General features: G+C 37.8%; 1 protein-coding gene across 1 annotated transcript in view; it reads left to right on the top strand.

The window, feature by feature from the left end:
- GRM7 (glutamate metabotropic receptor 7) overlaps positions 1 to 18,462 on the top strand; it is an 858,034-nt gene that overhangs the window by 797,499 nt on the left and 42,073 nt on the right. Inside the window, exons 9-10 of the mRNA XM_054595612.1 lie at positions 2,945 to 3,191; positions 8,835 to 8,926. Coding sequence (XP_054451587.1) covers positions 2,945 to 3,191; positions 8,835 to 8,905 — 318 coding nt within the window. The 3' untranslated portion in view covers positions 8,906 to 8,926. The remainder of the gene's footprint in view (positions 1 to 2,944; positions 3,192 to 8,834; positions 8,927 to 18,462) is intronic.

Genomic DNA, 18,462 nt, shown 5'->3' with positions numbered 1-18,462 from the left:
AAGGTCATGGAATTAGAAAACAGAGCTAAACTCAGAGAAGCTATCTCTAAACCCATTTTTTTAAATCCTCATCTAAGGATATATTTATTGATTTGAGAGAGGGAGGGAGGGAGGAAGGGAGGGAGGGAGGGTGAGAAAGAGAGAGAGAGAGAGACATCAATGTGAGAGATACACATCAATCTGTTGCCTCCCTTGCATGCCCTGACTGGGAATCAAACCCACAAACTTTTTGGTGTATAGGATGATGCTCCAACCAACTGAGCCACCCAACCAGAGCTAAATTTTTCATTTTTAACCACTAGGTTTTATGTAAAGAGGATTTGGGGGGGGGGTAGGAATTTGGTCAATACATTCATGCTGATTTTCACATACTTCTGAAGTGTCACCAGAGACTGCAAAATTTTCAAAAGAAAATATCAGTCTCAGTGGGCTCCAGTTTGAGAATAATGAAATGAAACACTACATAAAATGAACATCATAGCTTTTTCAGTCTTACAATGCTAAGTAGTTTTTGTTAAGAAATATATGCACACACACACACATACATACATAAGCATATATACATATATAATCTATAGCTGTATATAAATAATAAACAAAACAAAAATAAACCGTGAATGATTTTTCAACTGCAAAATTTGTTTATGAGCAGAGAAAAAGAAACAATACCCAAGACCCCAGGTGTCTGTCACCCCTCCTTTCTGGGACTGGCTGATCCACACTTGCAAAGCTCTCATTAGCAGGGTGACAGCAGTGGTCACATGGACATGAGGGAAGGAGGCAACATCACCCAGGTTCACAAAGCCTGGTGACCATGAACAGTGTAGGCTGGCAGGGTAGAATGGAGTTGAAAGTCTAAAGATATCCTAATAGGAAAAGATGAGCTCTTAAAAGATAGTCTAATTCACAGTCAAAAGGAATGCTAATTCAATATTGTTTTGTCTTCCTGGCTTATATTTGTACGTACCATACAGTTAGTAGCTGGCAGCTCCTTTAAACCATTCAGAGACATACAAATTCAATTAATGTTTGCTGGAAAATTGTATTCCTTCCAGATGAGATGGCAATGTCTGTTTTCATTTGTTTTCACTTGGGCCTCAGTTTGAAGAAATAAGATCAGAAAGGTCCAGGCAGCCAGTAGGTCTGATGGAAATTCTTGTGGTATATTTAGAGAAAGGCTGTTTGACCACCCAGTCACAGCTAGAGAAAAGTGTCTGTCATACACACACATGAGCTCGTTCATCGCATATCTATTAAGTGCCTACTGTTTGCCAGCACCACAGATACAAAGATGCACAACAGACATAGGTTCCTGCCTTTGTAGAACCTATGGCCTAGTCAGGGAGACAGAAGGTCAAATGACCAGGATAGTGGGACTATAATTACAAATAGGAACGAATGATTGAAAGAAAACAGTATTTTTGAGGGTATGTAAGTTAAGGAGCTGGCCTAGACTTGAGGCAGCCTGAGTGGATGTTCTAAGAAGCACAGGAGAAACATTCTAAACAGAGGAAAACAAGCATAAAGTAAAAGTGCATGTTTGCAAGTATGGAGGATCTGTGGTTGAGTGAGCTCGGCATCTTCAAGACCTGCAAGAGTACCCCTATAGATCATGCTCTGGGGACAGCATTAGTCTGCAAAAGTAGATGGGGGCCTTGTAGAATCCATTAAAGATGGGGACTGTATCCTCAGATCAGTGCAAAGGCATAGTTGTGGAAAACCATTACCAATACATTCTCAAGGAACTAGGCTTTCCACTGACATGGAAGGCCAAGATAGCTAGTCACTCTTTTTTAAAAATATATTTTAAATTTATTTATCTATCCACCTGTCTTTTTATTTTTAGCCTTATTTAGGTATGATCAACAAATAAAAATTGTATATATTCAGGTTATATAATATGATTTGTTAAGGTATATATGATGATTTAATATATATTGCATAATAATGACCACAATCAAGTTAGTCAACACATCCATCACCTCACATTTAATCTAGCCTTTACAAGTCATGTAAAACACAAATATACCTAAATGTACTGCAGGGGATGGTGCTAGATCATGACATGGAACTTCATAAACACAACTAGACCAAGAAAGTTATCTGTAGTTTTTTCCTCACTGATCTGATAATTCACTTTACCCTTCAACCATCATCTTCTGAAATTTAGGCAAGCCAGTGATTTAACACATTAAACAGTGGGTGGTTGCTCTACTGAATTCTCAAAGAAGCAAAGGGAAACAAGAACAGCTATGGGCACCACCCAAACCACAAATAACCACAAATGTCAGAAGGAAATTTTGCACCCTATCAGCAATTTGTCAATGTAATAATATTGAACAAGACATCTCTAGATTCTGATCCCTTGCCACTGGTGTTCTTAAAATCAGGATTAAGCAAGAAGGGCCTACTTTCCAGGGAAGCTCAACTTACTACTTTGTAGGTATGGTAAAGGTGAATCCCTTTGAAAAACTATACAAGAGACATAATGACTTTTCAAATAAGGTCCCAAAGCCTCTGTGTATCAAGAGAGCATATAGTATTAATCATTTTGTATAGGCTTGGAGGATAAAAAAATTTTCCTTAGTCAATTCAAGGTTACAAACTTCTATGATCTTCACATCTTTGCATTCAGTTTTGATTAAAGATAACTTCAAATGTGATTCTAGATCTACCCTGATCATCTCTGTAGGAGACTTTTCCAGGGCAAGCACACACCTGGATTCTCCCAATGGCATTCAAACAATAAATATATGCATAAACTCTCCAATAAATGTCCAGAGTCATTCTGTCTTGTTTTGTTTTGTTTTTTTTAATCAGAAACCTGTGGAGATTGCAATGCTTTCTTTCCTAGCCATAGTCACTCCTTACATCACGTTAAGTGTTCAAACTCCCTCTGCGGTCATTTTATTTGTAATAGTGTCTTGTGTGTTGTGTCTCCTAGCTCTACATACAAACTACCACACTAACAATCTCCATGAACCTAAGTGCATCAGTGGCGCTGGGGATGCTATACATGCCGAAAGTGTACATCATCATTTTCCACCCTGAACTCAATGTCCAGAAACGGAAGCGAAGCTTCAAGGCAGTAGTCACAGCAGCCACCATGTCATCACGGCTGTCACACAAACCTAGTGACAGACCCAACGGTGAGGCAAAGACAGAACTCTGTGAAAACGTAGACCCAAACAGTAAGTAACTCTCCTTTCTTTCATATTCCCACCCCGCATCAGGAAGGTCTCAGAATTGTGGTGTGTGCTTGGCTTTCTTTGAAGAAATACTGTAACGATTTTTGTCTTACTGACTGGGTTGCCTAGATGAATGCTAACATGTGTGCTTAAGAGTTCTGCCTTATTCTTGCCACCTTTTATTTATCTGTTTATTTATTTATTTATTTATTTGCCATGTTGGAAAGAAGCTTTTAGAGGCACTGTTTCAGAAATGGGAAACCTCCCCTTGTTCCTTGTCCTTTGGTCCCAAACCCTCCCAATGACAAAAGTACCTTTGTTACCCCTTTCCTGTTAGGAAGACAATTTTCTGTTAAGAAAACTTCAATAGCTGATTGACTTCAGCAGTAGGAATTAAATTAGAATATTTAAGAATTTTGGAATCATAACTTCTTTCCACCAGAATATGGGTGTGGAGAAAGTTACAGTTCTTTACTAAGCAAGCCTTCTAGAATCAAAAACATTGGCCAATTTTTATCCAAGCACACAGGCCCAGACGCCATCGGCAATGGCATCCCCGTGGGGGAAAGTCATCTACCCATCACTGCAGAAGAGTTCCATTCGACAAAAAACTAAATCTTAAGGGTGGAATTAAGGGTTGAATGCCAGATTTGATATGCTACATGGCACACCTGCAACCTCGGGGCAGCTTTTCTTCAACCCTGAAAGTGGCCCCAAAGAAGATGGGCATAAAAAAAATTATCCAGAGGTTAACTGCATAGAATTGCTAATATTATTAACATTGCTGGTAAGAGTAAATTTCAGATTAAAAATGAGACTTGGGTTTGGGATTTGTTTTCTAGAAATATTTTGATCAATTTCATAGAGAACAAGGGAGATACGAGTATTCATGGAACTTCCTGTTTTTGAAGTGGAGGCGGATTCCAGGTTTTGTTTAGTATTCCATGGCATACCCTTTTCAGTTATGAGCCAAATTTGTTGTAGCCAAAAGTTTATTGCCAGGCAAAAAGAGTTCCTATTCTAAACATTCTGAAGTAATCCTTTATGCTCTGCAGTAAGAGAGAGATCTTTAAAAACTAGGAGGCATGGAGTTTGATTCTGACAAATATTATACAGAGATCTGTGATATGGCCCATCTCCATTTCTAAATAGTTAGTTGAGTGGATATTATGAAACACTTTGAAATTATGTAGACAAGGTAGCAAAATCTCATTAAAAACATAGTGGCCTTCACTTTGACTTTTCAGTTGAAGAGATTCTAGGACAAGGAAAGAGAAAGGAAAAGCATCACTCCAAGAGAAGGGATAACCAGAGTGGGCAGAATGGATACGCAGGCTCTGTCCTGGGTTTTCAGAGCAAGTTGTCAATTGAAAGGAGGAAAACTGGATGGAGCATTGTTGTGGTATTTTATGTGATGTAGGAAGAGACTCTGGGTTGAGACAGACCTGGGTTCAAATCTAAGCCACTCCACTTAACAGTTGTGTGACTTTGAGGATCACTGAACTCTTCTAAAGCTCTATATTTTCATCCATAAAATTGAAATAATAATATCTATGTCATAAGTGTCATAAAATATCATACATTTATAAAAGTTGATCAATAAAACATTAATTTCCTTCCATTCCTGAAAGACAAAAACATTTGTTCAAAAGTACATTTTAGCATGTTTTATGATATAGATATGATGTAGTTAAAATCATACTGAACGCCAGGAAGAAAATGGAATGAATTCACAAAAAGAAATATTTCCACAAGCATACATATGTGTCTATTTATATGTATACTTGTATTAATCAATATACCTGCATATTTATACTTCTGTAGAGTTTTATTCTAGAACCCCTTGTCAGATTGGCATTTCACAAAACCCTTATCCTGGAGACATCTCAATGACAGTTTGACATTTATATCTGTACACATACACACACACACAGACATAGGGATAAGCCCAAAACCTATAAGCAGAAAATATGGTCAAAAGTCTATATATATTGAAAAAAATGACCAAATTAGAATTTTTTAATTTGGGCAATTAATTCACTACTACAGTACTTAAAAATAATTAGTTTGAAACAACATTTCTACCATTTTTAAACTTTAATGATTAGGTAGGTTCTGTCCCTGTTGAAGCTGTTTGGGGTATGATAATCATTGTAAAAATGCTAATACTAACAATACTACTAATACTACTACTACTAATAATAATACATCGACTATCTTTTGCAATGGGCATTATGTAGAATGCTGTTTGTGGACTATCTTACTTACTCTTGTGTAGAGTGGGGGTTATTATCCGCATTCTACTGAAGAAACCTAGGCTTAACAAGATCAAGTGATGTTAACAAAGTCACACATCTAGTTAGCAGCAGAGGCTGGACTGGAACATAGATCTGACTCCCAAATCCATGCTGGTTTCTCTTTGCTGCTGCTTCTTAGAATGTGAGTGGCATGTCATAATTCCAACATAGTAATTACTCTTTTGGCTTCCTCATATAAAGAATATAATGATGTGTTTTGGCAGACTCTTTAGTTAAATATGCTGTGAAATGTATTATTGTTTGTAGTGTTGTGCATAAAGGCAGGAGTAACCTGAGCTCAAAGAAGGCTGCCCAGGTAGAGGCCTTGTCTACTAACTCAAAAATCCAAATATCTTATTATCTTTATCAGTCACAATAATAATTCCACTTGGAATTTATTGGGTGCCTTTCCCTTGAAAAAGTTTTCAGTTTTGTCGTTACCGTTGTTTTGGTGTCTACAACAAGGATAAATGAAATAGAGCCTTTATCTCATAATCAATCCAAAAGATTTTGAAGAACTGATTTAGTTCTTTTGAATTTGTATAAACACTGCTTCAAGACACCATAAATAATTTGACTAGATATTTGCTGAACCACAGGAGGAGATTCATGTACCTCCAAACATTGGGGTTTCTGATGGCCCAGCCCTCAAAGGTCCCAAAGAGGAATCTAAAAACCTTATCCAGACAAAATCTGTCCAGCAGAACTTTCTGCAATGCTGGAAATAGTCTAGCCATATATGGCTATTTAGCACGTGAAATATGGCCACTTAATGAGGAAAGACCATTTTAAATTTACTTCATTTCGAAGAGTTTAAATTTAAATAGCCATCTCTGGTGTGGCCACTATTGGACAGCACAGCTCTAGAAATTAATGTATCTTAGCAGGCAAAGATTTCACTCAACCTGAGCCTATATTGGAAATACACCCCAAAGTTTTAGCAGTGATGCTAATCCAAAGCAAAGTTAACTTAAGGAAATGAAACATTTGAAAGGAACAAAAATGCAAACAAATCATCATTTTAAATGATCCAAAAGAGACCACTGATAAAGAAATAGTGATATCATGGGTAGCAATTATACTTGGAAAACCCATCCTTGGCAATGCAAAAATGTATGTGTGAAGGCAAGGAGCAGTAGTAAAAACCTCAATTAATGAAAATAGACAACTAAACTATTCTGGTATGAGGGAACATTGTTACTACATTTTATTTAATGCCAAATATAGTCAAATTATCTTAAAACTTTGGTAACAAAGAAATTATTTCCTGAAATAAAGCTGTCTAGTTAAAGAGAAACAAACTAAAGCAGAGACCAGGGACTTGGAGAACAAATGTACATTTCCAAAGGGGAAATTCTGTGCACTATTCTGAGGGAGGGAATCTGAGAAGTCCAGTTTACAGTATGTGCTACAAAGTAAATAATGAAACAGAAATCTCCCCTTATTCATTATTGCTCTAAACACTTAGTCTCAATGTGTTTCAGTCTTCAGTGTTTTCATTTTTAACAGCTCTGCTCCCTCTCTGCAGCTTGGCACCTGGTGCATGTACGCTTCTACTCATCCACCTCCACACTGCAACTACATGTCTACATGAAAACAAATGTGCTTGTTGCCTTACTATGAACAGAAATCAAAACTGCCCTAGCACAGTCTGATTTTTCGCCACAAGGTTCAATTTTCCTCTTAGGTTACTTCTTCAGCTAAAATGCCATTGTTTTAAAGAAAAACTTATTTCTGTATGGAATAAACTACTACTACTGTTCACTGACATATTAGATATTCAAATGCTTATTGGTTTCATACAGACTGCAAAATACAGGGGGTATGGGACGTAGCTCAGCTACTTACTGAATTTTTGTTTATATAAACAAGGTTTCTGTTGCTAGCAGATCAGAAGGGCCTACCTAACCTGGATAGCTTTAGACCTGGCTACCGCAATGCCTTCTCAACATTCCTTTCTAAGAAAGAGGGCACTTCAAGCTGTGGTTCTCACTTCTGCATTCAGCAGGTGACATGTTGCCAGGTACCTTGCCATTGTTGACTTGGCAGATGTATGTTCATGGCAAGTGTGGAGATGACAGATAAGCAGAGGGACTTGATGGTGCTTGGGACTTGGTTTATCGGTGGCCACCAGGACCCTTTTCTAGTTGGATGGATAATGTTAATGGAGGCAGCACGGCTTTATTGAGATGAGTGGGTAAGACTTGCTGCCTTCCTCACCTGGACTGGTCAGAACCAGAAGATGCTTTCTCACTTGTCTTATGGTCAGGGGCTCTCCTTGTGAAGGATGTCAGTGCGTAGTGATAAGCAGCGCTAAGCCAGCTTTGTCCTAAACTACCATCCATTTTCTAAGCTAATATCCCCAGGTAGTGCAGAGAAACTCCTAAAATTCCTGGGCTGTTTAAAGTTAGTTTACTCTGGAAAGTCAGCAGCAACTTGGTGGACAGCTTGGGACACACCCTCTCCTTGGATGTGGGAATATGTGGCAGGGTAATTGACCCTGAGAGAGAGGCTGGACACGGGCACTTTGTAAAAGACTAGTTTAAATCCATGAGTATATTGTATGGTAAAGCACATTTTAGATGAATAATTTGCATCTAAAATAGAAAATTTTAAATAAGATATATTACATATGAGTTGCTTTCTCATGCTGTTTTGTTTTACTACCATTTTTGCATCTGCGGTAAGGAAAATATACAAATAACATGCTGTTCTCAAAAAGGGCAATTATTACATATAGGAATTAAATGGTCAATATAAGGAGATTCTTGATTCAAAAACACACACAAAAAAACTCAAAAACTGCTGGAAAATGGATGTGTGCATCAATGCCTACATAAGTAACAATGCCTAGAAAATTCTGGAGCACATGCCCATGCTGTGTAAATTTGTCGTGGTTTTTGCCTTGTTTCTGTGCTGCTTCTTCATTTGTTAGATCCCTAGCTTTCTCAACATTATGTTATTTGCTTCATCCTTCTGGACTAACCACGCAGGCCACTTATCATGCCTGGAGTAGGCTGAGAAAAAAAAGGGATGAAAACAGGAAGCAAAGAACTATCATTAGATAGATAGGCAGATAAATTATTTGGGGGCTGGTTCTTTCAACTGCTCCACCTCAAGCAAGTCAGACCAAACTGCCTTAAACCAAGAGACACCAGTACTCCCATGTTCAGAGGTACCTGAATTGTGGTGAACTGGTCTACCAAAGGCGATTGAACCCACTGAAGGCGTGGGTGTAATGGCTATGGTCTCTATTGCAGCCTCTTGTCCAAAAGGAACAAAAAGAATAAAAAGGAATATTGTTTGAACATTTATTTTATACATACCTATATATTTACTTTTCCTGTAGACTGTATACCACCAGTAAGAAAAAGTGTACAAAAGTCTGTTACTTGGTACACTATCCCACCAACAGTATAGCTTTTGCCTGCTTTCCAAAAGGTAAGAAAATCAAATTTTTATTTATTTGTGTGTTCTTGTCTTTACTGAGAGTTAGAAATGTCTCCACAAAAAATTGTGCATGATTACCTGTAAATTTATTTATATGATGAAACATGTTTTCCAAGATGATCCGTTAGCTAAGTGTGATGCAGGAACCTACTATGTCATGTGCCTGGTGCATTTTCTGGAGAACATATGTATGAGCGTGTGTGCATTGGTCCTTCCTGAAAAGGTAGCCAAGAATGGCAGAATTGGCGCTAGTCATTCTGATACATGCTCTACTTTAAAACTACCAGTGAAGAGGGATTACCATTAAATGTTTGTTTTCACACTCATTTTAGAAGGCAATTTTGAAAATTTACAGGGAGAGAGGGGGAATGTTTTATAAGCCTAGTAAAAAAAATGTTTGTTCTGGTTTATTTTTATTAAATACAATCAAAGAAATGTATCCCTTCCTAGAAATGTATTCATTCAAAAAACAATGAATGTCCCAACCATCTTAAACTCAAAATGGTCTGAGTTTGTTCTTTGCAGCAAAGAAATGAAAAGGGGTTTTCTGGCTGGGCTTGATAATGTACTAAAGATGATTTGTAGCTCATAGTTCTGCCTTAGAGAAACACTGAACCAAATTCAGTCATTTCACAGAGCTGGGGAAGGTTCAATAAAAGACAATGAGAGTCTAAAATTGAGTTTCAACATTAGTCAAACCCATGAATCACCAATAAATACCAAGGGTATTCAAACTTAAAACAAATGGTGAATGGTATAATGTGTGACCTGGACATGGAATGAGTTGTCATAATAATAACTGACTTACCACTGATGCTTATGTATTATTTGGGCTCTCACTAAAGGATATTTGTATTCGTATTATTACCTCCCTGTTTCAGCCTGAGCAACATTGTAACATAGTGGAAAACAACATTTGCTTCAGCAAGCATCTTTGTCCAGTTGGAGTCAGGGTATTCTGAACTGTGGGAAAATAAACGGTAGAAAACATGGAATAAAGTTATTAAAATCATGTGGTGGCTTTGAATAAAATGTTAAAAAAGGTCCCACTTTTATTTCCTCTAAACCTCCTATTGTGCTTATAAAAATAGAGACCTATCTCTGGACAGATTCCCAGATAAAGAGCAGAGCAGTCCTGTCATGGCAGTGAGGAAACACTGGTTCATAATGAGGCTAGTCCCTCTTTTCTGTTTCCAACATGGAACTTTTATCAGATCATTGCTATGTTTCTTCCCTCTTTGTGTCTGTAATGGTATACTAAGCACAAATAGTATCTTGCTCTTTTTAATTCATTTAGCACTGTAAAACAAGAGTACTTTCAAAGAATAATTACATTTTATGTTGATTTTAGATGGATGCCAGCAACTCAGTCTTTAATTTCAGACATATTGTTCACACAGTTATTTCCTTTTTCCATATCAACATGATCTGTCCTAGTTTTTAAATAGGGCATTCTCTTCTCCCAGTGACTATACAACTGTATTCCAGTGAGATTTCAAGTTTTTGCCATTACAAGTGCTTGTCAAAATACTGTGGCTCATCACTTTAATAGTTCTTTTACAGAAGACTGCCTCAGAATAAATGAGAAAGACTGTTCCCTGGGTAAAAATGATAGATTTAATCTCAATCCATTAAAAATTCTCCTTACCTCCATTCTGAATTGATGCCTTTGGGTTTAAAAGGTACAAGATGAAAATGGTTTTGAGTCAATCTTTCAGCTAAAAAATGCTTTTAGGATATGTTATTTAGAAGTAAACTTTTTGCTAGGATTGTCCAGTTTCAATGATTTTGATTAGGTGCTCTCCTTTTCTGCCAATTTAAAAGTGGCTTTGCAAATTCATGATAAACACTTAACAAAGCTACTTAAAATATTGGGGAATGGAAGTTGATCTAAGTTAAATTTATTCAAAGAAGGGAGTGCATTTCCTTGTTCGAGTTCAAATCCATTTCCTTGTGGTTATTTTCAGTGAGACAAAACAGTAAAGAAAAACCTATAGTTTCAAGAGTCAACTTCCATACAGCTGTGTTAGTAAGACTTCAGTGTCAGGCACAATGCCCCAACAAAGACATGCTGTACAGAGCAAATCAACATCTGCTTGTTGATGTTTGAAAGAAGCGGGTTCAAACTAAGAGAGAGCAGAACCTGACCTGGTTTGAAAACTCGTTCCATGTATTGCACTCTCCTTTGACAAGCACTGTGGGCCAGGCATCAGCTGAATCAACACTGGCTGTATCTATTGTATGAATGTTTTTATACATTTTAAAACTCTTCATTGTGATCAATCTAGTGACATTTATTTTTAAATGCAATTAAGGAAAAAAAATCCAACTAATCTGGCATCATCACAAAGATAGGAAAGAGATTATTTTGTTAGGAGGTAAATTTTCAAACCTGTGTGTTCTGATTTTATAATTTTTAAGAGTGGAATGCAGCAAATATGGACATTTAACAACCTTGAGTATTTTTTTACAAAGTATATCCTTCCAAGCAAGTTCACTGGTTATAATATTACTGACATTTCATTAATTTATTAAATGGTATTATAAAAATTAATAATCTCTTATTTTCTACAAATACTGAAGTGGGGTCATTTTACATTTTTAAGTTTTTAGAACTGTACAATCCAACTTTTTGTATCATGTTAAGACCCCCCTCTCCACTTTAACGTTCAATGGATATTTCTGAGTTAACTATAGAGTCCCTCAATTTAAAATCCATATTGGAACTCCCTCTAAGTACGGCATAGCAGAGAATATATGTTACCTGACCTTTGACATGAAATCACCTTAGAAATAAGTGCAGCTATAAATCTTTTCAGCGTATTTCTTTCTGCTTAAGAGCTCTGTGAAATACCATTATTTCTCTCATCTGGGTTTGAGATCTCAGCAGCCTCAAAAACCAATTAATATTTGTCATCTCTGTTCTGTCACTTCAGTTTAATTTAAAGAATGGGATGAAAGTTCACGTGGCTGAGATCTCTACCAGTTCTCAGCATAAAAGAAACATACATACCACACCCCAAAGTCACAAAAACTATGTCAAGTTTCACATATTATCACACCATCTGACCAGGACTTAACTAACTGTAAGAACAATCATAAGCAAGTCAAAGTAACACTTGCCAAGCACTGTTCCTGAGTCAGCCCTAAACTGACTGGGAATTGGGGGCAGAAGTTGACAGTACTCGCAGGGAGTTCAGATCTGATCAAAGACTTCAAGGCATGCCACTCTAATTCAGAGCGAAGGGGCTCTTAGCAGAGGCCTGTACCAGCTGTTGCTGAGCTGTGTGTGGAAAGCATCACCTGGGAGGTGCTGTTTGAGCTGGTCTTAAAAGATGAAGGGCTCCAGACAATCACGAAGAGAAGACACTCAACTCAGAAATAAGTTTGCAGGAAGAACCCAGAGAACAAAAGGATAGGGTGTCCTAGGACTTGAAAGTAATTCTGTGAGGCTGAAAGACTAGGTTTTAAGGGAGGGAGGTCCAGGGGATGACACATGGGAAGCAGCCTGGGCACAGAGGGGCCAAGGCACCTTTATTCCTGCGCCTTTAGTTCAGGGAAATACCAGGTTCTCCAAAAATGTGCATGAAAGGGAATACAATACCTCACATACCAAAGAGCATAGTATATACACAGTAAGTATCTAATAAATGAGTATTTATTAGTAATAAGAAAATACTAAGTCCACAGCTTTAGCAAGTGGACTGGTATTCTTCCAGATCAAACCTCTAGGATAACAAACATTGCCCTGGAAAGGCAATTTCTGACCCTGATGTCACAGGTTTCATGACGGTGCTGTAGTGTTTTTGTACAGCTCTTAACACTGACGGTCAGCGCGCTATCTGCCCTTGTACAATTGATGCTTCTTTTGATGAATTCACCCCATGTCTATAACCAACCAAGTTTTATGTCTCTTTCTTTCCTGTAGTGGACCATGGATATCTACACCATTTTCTTTCAGAGGGCACGTAAACTTCAGAGTTATAGTCTAAATGTATCCGAAGTACTTGCTTTAAATGGCTAAAACTTCTAATTCAGTAAAAACAATCAATTGGTGGTTTTCCAATTATTATGTACATTTTCTTAGAGACTGGCATTAAAGACAGAATTTGTCTTGAAGGCCCAAAGCATCATTTATACTTGTAAAGAAACAGTGTGGGTCCTAAAACAAGGTCAGTTAATCTCTACAATCTTTCTTGCTCCCAATTTCTGTGAATGAGCATCTTCTCAGGATTCAAGTGATGGCGACTCTTGTTTCTGCCTCCTAAGGACATGTCTCAGCTTTGTGGATTTATTTATTTATTTATTTATTTTGGCTGTACAATGGAACTTGGATGCACTTTAAATTAACTTTCCCTAGGAATCTAAGGTAATCACTATTTCTCTTTATGATCCACATAAATATTCTCATTATTTTTTCTTTTCAAGTTTAAAATTAGTTTTGAATTCCCTTTATATCTCTGCCCTATTTCAGAGTAAACTCAGAGCACCCCAGTTTGCATAAAGAAGATTGTCAAAATGTCTCCAGAGCCTGTACTTGCTGAGCTGACTTGGCGGAACATGGCATGACTTAGCAACCCCGCTTGCTGTAAGTGTTGGTCCAAGTGTTCGCTATGACCTTGTGTGTCCTGTTTCTTTTTTCTGGCTGAGAGTAAGGAAAACTGGATCAGGGTCCTAACCATGGCTCTGATACTTGGAGTAGCATAACCTCAATCACCTCATGGACTTCTAAGTCACACTCTCTCTGATCTTCTGTTTCCTCTTGGTTAAGGTGGGAGCAAATTTCCTTGATGGGATACCATGGAGATGGCATGGGAACTGTAAACAAAAGCTCTCCCTTATAAAGGTCTGAGTGTACATAGGGTAGCATTGTTAGTCCTTACTTGTCCCTCCATCTTAATTGGCTTTCCTTTCTCTTCTCTTTTTGTGGTTACATTTTTCTGTGTACCATAAGCCATAAAAGTTGGAAGGGATGACATCTAGATTACCCACGAAGACAGGCAATCCTTCCTTTATCTGTATAACAAGCCTGTGTTTTGAAGTGGTTCACTGTGGTCTTGTGATGGGTCATTAATAGTTTTTTTTCTCGGTGAAATTGACAGAGGAGGCTATCAGTCACTCAGCCAAGCTGCTGTGGGACAGCTAGGCTCATACCACCTGATATATGAACCACTCCATGTGATTAACTTCGACAGGTAACTTCAGGCTGGCTGGCAAGCTGAAGAGCATTTTAAGTACAAATAACAGTTCTGGGATATGTCTTGAGTGATAGGATAATGACTGAGTGTAACAGAGTCCTTTAATCTTTGCTTGTGAAAACACATTTGGTTTCCTTTCGAGACCAGGATACAACAACAAAATCAATTAACAAAACCTCACAAAGATCTTTATTGATTCTTTGAAGTTTGGTATTTTTCAAGCTTACTTCATATATATAACTCCATGGAGGGCCAGGCTCATTCATCTCAGTCTTCAAAGGGCCTGGCATGGTTCTTTACAGAAATTTAATAATAATAGCAACAATATCAACTATGATGATGACAAATGCACCATGTAATCTGTTTTGCTACAGACTTACAAAGTAGTCAGCTATCCATTGGGCAAATCTTACTGTCCCAACTTCCCATATGAGGAAACTGGCTCAGAGAAGTGAAGATAGTTCCCAGAAACACACAGCAGAGTGGACGCCTGAACTCGGGTCTTCTGGCCAGAGTCCTTTCCAATAAACATTTCTGAAAGTCAATGGAATAGGATAAAATGTTTCAGTCTATAAAACCTATCTAATGAGCATTTATTGTTCTTCTCAATTGATTCCTAAAGATGAACAAGGCCCTCCAAGGGCTTCAAGGTTAAAAACACTGTCTGATTTCAGGGCCATTTTGGAATGGGAAGTGTGCCCTCTTTTTGTTTTGTTTTGTTTTTCTCCAAATGATACTGCAAATGATGAGACTACTTGATGTTATTTTGCCTACTCTTGGATTCTGTTGGTGGTCTGAAAAATTAAAAAAATATAGTTCCTGCCTAAGAGAACATGGCCTTCTAGAGCTGGAGATGTTTAACTGTTGAGGATTCATTGAAATCCACTGAATAACAGTTGAGGCACACTGGCCATCCAGGGCTGAGTGGAGCCCATTCACAGTTGAGACCACACACAGTCATATATAGATGGCTATAAGCAGACTCCACTTCTGCATAAGGTGATCGATTTTTGCATGGGAACCTAAGCAGAGGACATTAAACTCAGAAGAGGGCTTGGTAGCATTAACCAAAAAATGACACTTTCCTCTCACACAAATGTGAAAAGCTAATTCCCACCATATCTTCATCAACTGTTTCTTCTCTCTGGACTTTCGTCATAGCAAATCTCTATAAAGAAACTGGCCACATGGGTCATCATCATCATCTGTGTTAGTTAAAAATTTGATTAAGCTGGCCACCAAGGATTAGCATGAAAAACGCTGGATTTTTGTTCTAGGAACTTAATTCCTCTTTCCCTCATTTTTGTCATGTTTGCAAATGTCATTTGCATTTTAATTTCCCATGGTTTGCCAAAGTCCAGACTGAGACTTAAGCTGTTGTTTCTATTCAGGTGAAAAGTGCAGCCACAACTGACCATCTGTACTGGCCTACAGACAGCTGACCACCCAAGGCAAGTTACCTTTTTTGCATCCTTCTAAGTATTTTAAGGAGTCTTCCTATGCAGCCCATCATTCAGCAAAATAAAAAAAAAAACTTACACTAAAAAAAAAAGTCTTGAGATGTTAGCCTATTTGAGCCTTTTCTTGGGACTTTAAGTATGACATCAATGCCACCAAATGTGGCAGCAACCCCAATGTTGATGCAACCCTGAGAAAGCAGTCTCCTCCTGAGAACTGAATTCTTAGTCTATTCTGGGTCAATTAGCAGGGATATTAACACTGATAAGGAATCCTACCTGATACCCATATAAAGGAAAGCAAAGTAAAATGGGGACCAGGACGTGAGGCTTTATCATTTATGCCAAGCAGGCTAAATGCTGACTGTTTAGCAAGGTCCTCTCTCTGTGCTTCAGGGCACATGGTATGTAGAATGGTAGTTGTGAGGACTACATAAAAGCAAAGCACTTAGAACAGAGTTTGGCACAGTAGGTATTCAGATGTTAGCCAGTAGTGTTGTTATGGTACCATGTAAATTAACTGGATTTTTCTGCTTGTGTTCCCTGTAGGAAAGAATTTGGAGATCCCAATCTGATCCTCTTCCCAGCCATCTCTTGTACCCATTCTCTCTCTGTACAATACACAATAAAGTTTGAGAGTGTCAAGTTATCCTCCTGCCTCTGTTTCTGTCTGGTAAAACATGCAAGATCTTCAAACTGAAATATCAATACATCTCCTGTCTAGTCTTCAACCTATTTAGTATTGATCATTTTCTTGGAGCAACGGTGTCTTAAAGCCAAAATTTTATTGCACTATCAGAGGAGCCACTTGGGAAAACACGTTTAAACACCCTTAGCTTTCATTTAATTTCATAACACAGCACGTATTCCTTGACTTTAGGCATCAATCAATTCGACATGATTGCTATCATGGCAATGTTTACATTAAATTACTACTACGTGTTAGTACTCAGAGACATAAGGAAATTCCAAGGACCAATTTTAAAATCCTATTTATGGCAGAAAATTTGCCAAGAAGAAATCTTCTTAAATGCATTTGAGTTTATACTTTGGTCTAATTCAAATCCTTTGCTCTCCAACCTGGTGCTCATCAAAATGTTACCTGTATTTAACACTCTTCCCCAGGGATTCTGATGCATATCCAAGTTTGGGCACTTTTGTTGAAAATCCTGCCTGATGATCAACACATGCAGTATGGTGTTGATGTGATAGCAATCACACAGCTGAAAAAAACTGATTAAAAAAATATATATTGGGGTTTATCACACCAGCGGCATTCACCAATTTCCCAGGAAGTCATTTCCGTCTGCTAACACTGTGAGAAGCTATTTCAAGGTCTTCTCTCAAGAGATCTTCCAGACTGGTCTTGCAGACTAAATAAAGATGATGCTAAATGCTGAACTCTATTACTGGAGTGGAAAACATAGCACCATCTTTATTTGAGGCTGAATCTCCATGAAAACACCAAATAGAAAACTTGGTGAATATTTCTTTTTTCCTGCACTTAGAGGGCCACAGGTCATCACCCTTTGTAGTCCAAGTGAGTCAACACATCCTTATGCAATTATGCCAAGCTACTCAGTAGGACAACTCTGACTTTATTTAGTCCTGAAGTCCTCAAAGACCTTGCTATTTTTAAATTGTGTTTCATGCTTTGATGGTTTTCATGCTTTTCTGACCAATCAGGTAGTAAGTACAGTCAAGATAACCACTGCTTCAATTCCTTTGCTGTTCATAGATTTGCCATGATCTTACAGAGAGGCAGGCTATTGTGCAATAAGACTGAGAGTGCTAGAGTCCTTCCTCCTTGTTGCTAAATCCAACTTTGCCCTGCTCCAGATTGTCATGTAGGCTCAAATGCTTACACTCTGTGCATCAATGGTCTCATTTGTAAAGTGGGTATAATATTAGTAATCGCCTTTTAGGGTTGTTTACTAGGACTAAATTAATACACATAATGCATAATATAATGCTTGACATATAATATAATGCCCAATAATTATTTATTACTCTTCTTATTATGAATACTACTGACTGAGCTATAGCTGCCCTATTTATATGGTAGGCACTAGTTACACATGGCTATTTAAATTTAAATTAATTAAAATTAAATAAAATGAAAACTTGAGTTTCTCAGTTGTACTAGCCACATTCCAAGTGCTCAATGGACATACTAGTTACTACCAAAATAGACAGCAAAAATATGGAACATTGCCATCATCACAGAAATTTCTGAACCATTACCTAAAGATAGTAAAAAGGTGACTAAGAAGTTCCTCTACAGAAGAGACAGCTTTTGTCCTTAGCACTCTCCACTGACTGTGCAAATACCCTACAGTCTCTCTCTCGGTGTCAGGGTGCATTCCTTTGGAGTATTTCTTTTGTAGCATGTAAAAAGTGGTTTACATTATGGCATGGGCAATATACATTATGAACTAACAAAAAAAGTGTTTTCCAGAAATGTTCTTTTTCTCAGCTGAGAAGATTCCCTCCATTCTTTTCATATAGTATTTACAAAGTTCTGTATTTATTGACTTTGAAGTTGCACATAATTCTTGAAAAGCAGGCAAGGTGGCAACTTTGTAGTCACCACGTGTTTTGTAGTGGATCCCTGTAGCTAGCAAACAGGATGGTTTTCTGAATCACCATCCAAACAAGGGCAATGTACCTGTTCACGTGCTATACCTATGTTCAACAGCAGAAAAGCCAAGTTCAGTATTCGAGGAGTGAACACAGGCCTTCACACAGTCTCAAACAGCATATTTCTAGACACTTTTCACCTGTGATTGGCCAATTTTGGAATTCTGATGTCAGTGGGAAAATGCTTGGTACTCTTCCTCAGAGTCAAATCAGCATGTATTATTGGTCCTGC

Source organism: Pteronotus mesoamericanus, unplaced genomic scaffold (assembly GCF_021234165.1).
Source record: "Pteronotus mesoamericanus isolate MK-2021 breed Mesoamerican mustached bat unplaced genomic scaffold, CSHL_Meso_final scaffold_54, whole genome shotgun sequence".
NCBI lineage: Eukaryota > Metazoa > Chordata > Mammalia > Chiroptera > Mormoopidae > Pteronotus > Pteronotus mesoamericanus.
This window is presented reverse-complemented; position numbering and strand designations above follow the sequence as displayed.